We start from the raw sequence: 9,382 nt of genomic DNA, 5'->3' as shown, positions 1-9,382 counted from the left end.
ATGGTAACTTTATTGTTTTACAACACCTCAAAAAAGAAGATCTGTACTCTATTTACTAGAACATGGGCATCCTTGTCCATAATTATACAAGGTAAATAATGTACAGAGATAGCAAAAACAATTTAATTAGAATGATTAGCTGTAAAAAGGTTTTGATGTTTAATTGATCATTTAGAATTTAGAAGGACTTTTTCTTTGGGGATGAATTTTGTGACCCAATTCTGTTGAAGAAGCTGAGCTGATGCCTTAATTTTCCTCTTTATTAAATATTCCTATAATAAAGGCATTTGATAGCATTCCACTGACCTTAGAGTTATCATCATTAGCCTTATTTACCAGTAATTTTATTATCAACAAGGTCGATGATGATTTTTCCCTTGAAAAATGTTAAGGCTAATATCAACTTGTATACTTTGTCCTCCCTTTCTTAGCTAATTCGGAACAAGCACAATCAGAGGAAACACAGGGGACTAGGAAATAATTCAGTTGTCAACGTCCATGTTCCCATTTAACACTGAGTTGGCAACCCTCAGAAGGCTTTGTAATTGGAAACCAAAGTCATAGAAATAGTCATAAGATTTTAGCAGAGATTTTTTTAAAAAAGTTTCCAAACCTCTCTGTGGAATTAAGACCAATATTAGATAATCTACTGATTTTCCAGCCTGCTGGTTTCTCCCTAAACTCAGACTTGGAATAAACAAGTTGAGTTTTGTCTTTCAATTAATTATCACTTAAATTAGGCCATCTCTTAAAACAGAAGACAAAACTAGGGATTGTCTTAGGCATGTTTGAGATGGTTTATTTAATAACACCTTAAAGCAAATAGATAGATTAGATGCTTCCAGACATTTTTTCCAAACACTGATTTTTGTTATTATTGATGGTTGTTATTAGTATATTAAAAAATTAAAAATCTTCCTCTGAAAATGGTGGACAGTACTGTATAATTTCTGAGATAGCCATGTGAGTATGAAATTATTAGCTCTGCATTTCCTTTTCAGGTAACTGGGACAGACAATAAGAAGCAACAGCCACAGTTTTCATTTTCATTCTATAAAATTACCACCTCTAACTCTGAATCATTCAGCCATTTCTACTCCTATGCTCTGTACTGTTGCCATTACCAGTTTATGATGACTTTTGAAAAGTTTCTGAATGTATCCCAGATGGCATATCAACCATCAGGGGCCCCTTCCCCCCTTTTAATCATGGTGTAGGTATTCTAGAAATGGTATTCTTAGATCTCAAGGATAGAATAGAATGAATGGTTGGAGAGAGGGTATTGGGACCAGGATAGATGAAAGAGTTGGTGTAGGTTGAAGGTCTTCCAGATAGTAGATAGAGTGTGGCTGCAGGGCGAGTGGGTTTAGAGAGAACTCACCAGGACCATATAGCTTGGCTGGTCAGATAAAGAAACAGAAGAAAATACTTCAACTTTCTTCAGTTATTGCTCCCACTAGTGGCTCAGCTTGGATGTCTGGGAAGACCTGAGACTGCCAGAGGTGTGTGCTCACTTTTTCCCTTTCTCCAGAGTTGGCCCACAGATGATGAAAACAGGTATGATGTCAGGCAGCTCCTTTTTCATCTGGACCATGGCATTAGTTGGGCGGGTATCTCATTTCTCCAACATTTGGTGAAGCTATTATACTTTCCCTAGTTCTTTTTCTGTCAGAATGCTTAAGAAACACTTGGAGAAATCAGAGAAATATCTGAGAGCATATAGAGTGAAGTGGTCCTATTTGTTATTAGGAACAAATGCTAGGAGACCCGTATTCCCACAGATCTACAAGTCTAGTCTGACGATACCTAAGTTTGTTCACTCTCATACCAGAAGCCCTTTCACGCAATGTCCAGAGAGCTGATGTGGAATATAATAAAATTTAAACCTGGAACTTGCTAAAAAGAAACAGGGATGATATGGTTTTGTTTTTCTCAAACTTTTACCTCATCTACTTAATATGGCCCTTGCTGGGAAACTTGAAAAGCCTCCTAGAAACTCTTTCAGACTTTTTTGCAACTCTCTCTGGGGTTAGTCCTTCAGATTCAGATGCGGTGAAAGAAAATGGAGTCATGGGAATGTTATAAATAGGCTTTTGTCAAAATATTTTCTGCCTGAGGGGCAGATCTGTAATGCTGTTTTCGATTGTAAATTTCCTAATGATTAGAATCCTTTGTTTAAATCCCATTATGGTGAATTATGAATACATCATTACATGGTTTCCATATGCCTGAGCTATTTCCATAGTGAGCTGTGACTCTACTACCCCCAAATGGGCTACAAGAATCCATGTTGTCATTTAAGACTGAGAGGCGCATGACTGACATACAATTAAACTTTTTTATTGTGTGCCGTCAAACAGCAGTTGCCATCAACTTCCTAATCCCCTCCACCTAAAATATTTCAGTAAATGAAGACAGTATTCCTAAATATTCCAAAATATTCCCCAAATAGATCCCCAAATTATACTACATGAGTGATAGAATCCAAGTTGTTTACACTATCTTGATTACCGTACTTTGTTTAAAGCTTTACTTTTTACCTACTAAATTCATATGATGGATAACAATTAGCTGTTTAGTTTTCCCGCCGTAACTTAAACAGCGATGCATTTATAGGAAATGAAAATTCTGGTTTAATGTGATGAGGCCATCCAATAGAATAAATTATAAAGGGGTTTTACTTTTTTTAGTGTTTAGTTTGCCAGATATAGCTACCAAATAGGCACTTTAAGACTCACTGGCTTGGATTTATCACATCCTAAAAATGTAAATTTTGTAATAGCTAGATTATTGTTCAAGTCACTTTCAATGTGATATCTGACTCCCTCTCTGATCATTCTAAAGACATATTAACTCAAATATCAGATAAAATTGACCAATCTGTGCCTTTTTTAAAATGTCACATTTTTAATGTAAATTATCTTAAAGCATAATACTATTATAATAATTTGCATTCCACTGTCTTAAAAAAGTATGTATATGATAAAAAAAAAATCAGCAGTGCAGAAGAGTACCACCTGAAAATTTCCCATCTGTATTAGTCTGCTCGGGCTGCTGTAACAGTACGGCACTGGTGGCCCAAATAACAGAAATTACTTTCTCAAAGTTCTAAATCTAGAAGTCCAAGAATGAAGTGCCTGCAGATTTAGTTTCTGGGGTAGGCTCTCCTCAATGGCCACTCTCTGGCTGTGGACCTTTGTGACTTTCTGTGACCTTTTCTCTGTGAGTACATGAGAATGAAGGAGATCTCTGGTGGAGCTTCCTCTTCTCATAAGGACTCGGTCCCACCCTTATGACATCATTTAATCTTAATTACCTCCATAAAGGCCCGTATCCAAATACAGAAACACTGGGGGTTAGGATAGTAGACGCAATTTGGTGTATAACACCACTCAATCCCTAGGCTCAATCTTCAGAGAAAACCACTTATGCTCAATTTTTCATTTTAATTCTTCTAGTGTTTACTTTCATAATTCTGTTACACACTTAAATACTTTTTTTTAAGGGTATAGATATTTAGACAATATATCTTTTCGCTGAATATAATGAAGAATAAGAAATAAGTTGACAGGCTATCTGCTAACTCCCAGCTTTAAAAAAATTTTTGCTAGTATTAATTTTAACTTTTTCAATTGGTTGCCTTTATAACCTTAGAAAAACTTTCTAAGGTTATAGCCTTAGAGACAGACCTCTATTTCTTTTCATTTCTTTTTCTTAAAAGATTTATTTATTTATTTTAGAGAGAAAGAGAGAGAGAGCATGGAGGGAGGGGGAGAGGGAGAGACATGTCCTATGCAATTTGATCTTCTTGTGTTTGCTACTGATATACAGTTCATTTTTCTCAAGTGTCTGGTAATTCTAGGGGTTCACTTATATTTTTGAATGAAAGTTAGGATGACTAATATCGGGCTAATGGCATATATATTTTTTCCCCAACATGCCTTTCCCTGACTGGGGAGCTGATGGTGATGCCTGTGTCAACATCCAGGCTTTGTTTTCTGATGCAAAGGCAGAGGTAGGCAAGAGGGCTGGGTCTGACCCCGCCCCAGACCAGGAGCTTGGCCCCATCTGCACTGATCACTTATTTCCTTTAAGATCACTTTCTTGATTTCAGCCTGGGGCAAACACTGAATGTGTCAGTTGTTTTAACTGATGTAGTGAGAGGCGATGGGGTGGCCATGTGAAACAGATTTCCAGTTCATCTGAGTTAGCCCCTCAGTCATGTGATTTCAGGCTTTGGGGTCTCTCTGGGACTCTGGAGGGAAGAACACATCTCTCCATAGCTGCCTTATCCAGTCACTGTGTTCCAGCTGCAGCCTTTTCCACTCTATTATCCATCAACTCCAGGCCATGGACTCTCCCTCTTCCAGAAAGCCACCAGAGAGTAGGTATCACTCGTCCTGTTCACAGTATATTTTGGCTTGGTCCTATTTTATGCTTTTTCACTGTTATTTCAGTGGAATTTGAAAGAAGAAGGTTGGTAGGTGCTAGGACTCAGCTCACTCCTCTTTTAAAACAAGATGCATTGCTACCCAGTTTTTCTTGACCCCTTAATATTCAGGATAAGAATCACTCTGTTGTGTTATAATACATTCCCCTCCCCACCCCCAAACTCTAAGCAGTTAAGAATATTTCTTCTTAAACTGTTACTGGTTTGAATTCTTGTGATTATAGTTTTCATTTATGGTCCTCATTTTTGCCTTATTGACACTCTCATGGTGCTGCTCTGAATTATACTCTTTTCTTCTAATTGGCTCTTTCTGATATAAAAAGTAGATTATCCAACAAGCAAGAATTAATAAACTTTGAGGGTGTTTTGAGAGACACTCCTTTAGGCAACATGTATAAACTTAGGGCGTGAATTTCGTGACATCTCTGTGATTGGTTTAAGGCCATTTATCATTAGTGATTTTGGTCTATCTTCAGATAGTTGAATGCTGCTAGATAAACTAAACTCTGACCAAGTAGCATAGATTTGTCATTTTCATTAGAGCTCTATTTAAATTCCCAATGTCAATACTAATCTATTTTTCTCTTAGCCATCGCTGTCTGTCAGTGAATCATAATTCAATTCATCATGAGTAAGTTTTTCACATAAAGACCTTTCATAATCAAGATGCAATTTTATACTTAAGTTACCATTGTCAACAATTTATTTATTAATATGAATTCAATACCAAATTTACCAATTGTTTTCTTCTTGTCTTGAGTTGTAACACAGATAATGGGGACCCTAAAAGAAGCTCACAAATTGTGAAAGCATTACTATAGGACTCAGCACAATCATTTCATAGGAAGAAAATTTATTTCACGTTGTGAATGCAAATTTTAGTAATAATGGTGTTGAACTTACTTTTCTAGGACTGTTTCCAAAGTGTTATTTCAACTACTCAAGCTAAAACACATTATTTATCAGGATATACTATTTCAAAATGTCACAGGTGAGAAACACATGCCAAAAAATAACACAACTGTTTAGTTTCATTAGTCACAAGTGAATGGATGGATGAATGGTGGATATGTCATGATTTCAAGTGTGCATAATATTTCTACGAAGACGTCCAAGTCTCAGTGATAATCAGAAATGGGTATTGCTATGGGGATATCCTAGGTGAGTCAGGGAACCATCTCTGAAGGCCCAGTGGGCTCACTAAGCCTACTCTACAGACTTAAAACAACAAAAGCTGTAAAGCAAATGCCATCTCTGTTTGGGAGGAAATTAAGGGGCTGTTTTGACAGATAATCTGGAAAGTACATCTATGGATGAAGATTGTTCCTAACCATTTTAAATAAGGGAGCACTGTTGGGGAATGGAGATTATGCCCAATGATCAAGAGGTTAGAAAGAGCTAGCAGTTTCAGAGAGAAGAAACTTCTCTTGATAGCTTTAGTGTTGCTTTATTTGAGTATTTGATAGCTTTAGTGCATATTGTGGGTTGGAAACAAGTAAGTAAAGAAACCAATCCCTGAAGACAACTTCAATGTTTTCAAGTTAATCTGAATAGTGATATAGTAACTCTGTAGAGTAAAAATTTGTAAAACCACTTTTATTCTATTATATGAATACCAATCTCTTTTTGGCCTAATAATTATAGCTGTGTAGATCTAATAATTTAGTGAATGATTCAGATCCAGCCCAGTATGTTCAGACATCATAACCAAAAAAGAAACAAAGAAGAAATTTCCTGGGTCATATGTCTAAACTCTAAAGAGAAAAAGATGGCAGTCATACAAGAGAGGAAAAACAGATTCTTCTTTCTTAGCACTTTTCTTTTTGGTCATGGAAACACGTTTTAAGGGCAAGGGATATATGTTGAGTTTTAAACCTGGAAGAGGCCATCAAGCTCTTTCATTTCTAGACTTAGAAGTGGCCCTGTGATTTGCCCAAGGGCCAACAGTTACCTTGTATCCAGCCTGCTTTATTAATCAGTGGGTGATTTAGTGTGCTCTGTTCATAATTCCCACTTGCAGCTACTTAGAAATATTTTTAGAGTTCACATCCTTTATGCCATGAGACTAGCCAAGAAGAACAATTCTTAGTTTGCTCAGCCACATTAGCTGAAATCTTGCCAGGTTTTTTTTTTTTTTTTTTCGGGAAACACATAATAGTTGGGTCACATCAGGTAGATCCTTGTGAAGAGATGATTAATAGTTTCAGAGTTTGAAAAAACAACGCAAAGCTAAGCCTTTCCCCTCCTTCACCTCATATCAGCTACTCCATGCGTGTATCCTGTTGGACTTCTCAGTTTCGAGGAATTCACATTGTCTTTGGTTGTATCCAGGAACATGAAGGTAGACCAAGCCAACATGGGGCCAATTTTATCTTGTGTTCACCAACTAAGTTAATAGCATTTGCCATTTACTGAATCTTTAGTATGAAATACTGTCTACAGGTGAGAAGCTCAGTGTTGATCTGCTTCAGTTGATATCTATTGAGCATCTTATACAATGTTGTCACTGCAGTTAGCATCAAGCAAGCCTTCTAGAAAGTGTCAGTTATTTTGATATCAACTGGGATTCAGACGTGCTGGTAGTCTCTTTTCCTTCTGGGAGGTAATGATTAGTTGGTAATGCTATCTTCTCTCCAGAGATGAACTTTCTCCCCATGAAACATCACCTGCACAAGGGTTAGGCCAGCTGTCTGGTGTATGTAATGGGTTTGGAATACATGTTCAAGAAACCAGCCTTTTAGAAGTCCCCCTACCACTGCAACTAGGGTAGGGTTAGCTTATAAAACTGTTTGGTTATACTCTTTTGGGATTTGACCCTGCTTATTTGGGTTTAGATGGGAGTTTTCAAGCAGTTCATAGTCATCCTGCATGTTAGGGAGACTTTGCCTCATGTCCCGGGTAACCTTTTGGACCTGAATGCCGGTACTGTTCTTTGGAGAAACCCTCTGGCCCCGGTATGCCTGGGCCTGACGTTTACAGATACCAAACTTGCTGAGCAGGATAAATACATCCCTCTGGAAGGCCTTTGTGAAAATAGCATAGAGAAATGGATTGGCACAAGAGTTAAGTGGATAGAAGAGAACCAGCAAGATTTTGGAGTTGGTAACTGTGATGAGAGGCTTGTTCACCAGTGCCGACAAAGCATAGAATGATATTGGGGCCATGCACATGAAGTCAGTGAAGATCAACACAGCCATCCTTTTGGCAATTTTGGTGTCTTTGTCCCCCGGGTTGTACTGGGGATTTCGGACTGTGATGTAGATCTTCACGTAACAGGAGCAGACAATGATAAATGCAACTATGTTGAGCATCAGAACAAGGATAATATACGCCAGGGAAAGAGGTGTCTCAGTATCCATGGGCAGACAGATGCTGACTTTGGCATAGCTGCTTATTCCCACCAAAGGGAGCAGGGCGAGCAGGAAGCAGCAAACCCAGCCCCCAACCATGATGGCATACGCATGCCTGAGGCGGATCTTCCGGTCCAGGCGCATGGCAAAGGTAATGGCATACCAGCGCTCCAGGGTGATGACTGTCAGTGTATACACTGACAATTCACTGGCAAAGACAGTGAAGAAGCCAGCTGTGTTACATCCAGGGCCTGTCTGCCAGTCGATGGCGTGGTTGTAGTACTCAGAATGAGTGTAGAGGTCTACAGAGGCGATGAGGAGCAGATACATCCCCATGCAGAAATCTGCAAAGGCCAAGTTGCACATGAGAAAGCGTGGGACAGTGAGTTTGTAGTGGCTGGTGAGGAGGACTATCAGGACAAAGACATTGCCCAGGAGAGCCAGGAGACTCACAAACCACACCACGATTCTCAGGAACTTATAGCCCATTATGTCTTCGCAGGGGTTGAACTCATCTGACTTGGGGGTACACACCATGTCTTCATTGCCCCCACATACAGTGTAGTCATAATGGCTATCAAAGGCCTGTAGGGTCTCTTCCTGTGGATTTTTTAGCTCCTGGCCAAAACCGAGGATCTCATCTTCTTGTTCTTCAAGGAAGACATAATAATGAGAGTTGCTGTGGGTATCCTGGAACTTAGAGTTGTCCTTGTATCCGGCATGGCTGTCACCCAAATACTCTTCATACTCCTGGTCAAAGGGGCCATTCAAAGCATTCACAGATTTTCTCTGACGCAAGCTCCGAATACTGCTCTCATTACACATTAAGGACTCAAGGATTCTGCAAGGCACAGAAATAAGTCACTCCTTGCTGAAAGCCCCTAATGGTCCCCACTACACTTAGTAAAATATGTGGACTTCCTGAGATCTCCATGATCTGACAAGATTCTACATGATCTAGTCAGACCTGTTTCTCCTACATCATTTCCTATTACCCACCTCACCCCACTCAAGTGTCCCTTTCTTAGAGAGGTCTTCCCTGATCTCTCTAAATAAATTGTCCTACCTTATGTTTATTTCTTTTATAGTAATATCTGGTATCTTCCTGTATGCTTCCCCTACTAGAATGTGAACAAAATGCAAGAGGGCAACCTATTCATTGCTAGGGGATAGGGCAGTGCCAAGCACATAGTAAGTGCTTAGTAAATATTTATCAAACATGAATAAATGTACGCTAGGATGTAGACATGCTCATGGAAGTGAGATTTAGTTTTTCCCTAGTCCCCCATACTGACATCACAAGGGATTCTTTAACTTGCTTCAGCTGCTGAAGTATTGATTTATCTGTTGTGCTCTGGTTCAAATGCCCCATGGACTGCATATTCCAACCTTTTTGGAGGCTAATGAGAAATCTGGGCCCTGACCTTGAGATCCTCTCTAGACCTCCTACCCATCCCTTGTCCTTTCTTAGCCAGGGCCACATGGTGTCAGTATCAAGCCTCCTCGATGGCTCCTATCACCCCCCTGTACCCTGCTTCTGTCTTTCTGCAGGTGTCACACCCATACTGGCCTTCTTTGCAGA

General features: G+C 39.2%; 1 protein-coding gene across 3 annotated transcripts in view; it reads right to left on the bottom strand.

The window, feature by feature from the left end:
* Nucleotides 1-5,282: 5,282 nt before the first annotated feature.
* TSHR (thyroid stimulating hormone receptor) overlaps nucleotides 5,283-9,382 on the bottom strand; it is a 164,117-nt gene continuing 160,017 nt past the window's right edge. For all 3 annotated transcript variants that reach the window (XM_082736400.1, XM_082736401.1, XM_082736402.1), the window contains one exon: nucleotides 5,283-8,641. In XM_082736400.1, the coding sequence (XP_082592526.1) occupies nucleotides 7,228-8,641 (1,414 nt within the window). In that variant the 3' untranslated portion in view covers nucleotides 5,283-7,227. The remainder of the gene's footprint in view (nucleotides 8,642-9,382) is intronic.

The sequence above is a fragment of the Mustela nivalis genome (genome assembly GCF_964662115.1).
Source record: "Mustela nivalis genome assembly, chromosome: 6".
Lineage (NCBI taxonomy): Eukaryota > Metazoa > Chordata > Mammalia > Carnivora > Mustelidae > Mustela > Mustela nivalis.
This window is presented reverse-complemented; position numbering and strand designations above follow the sequence as displayed.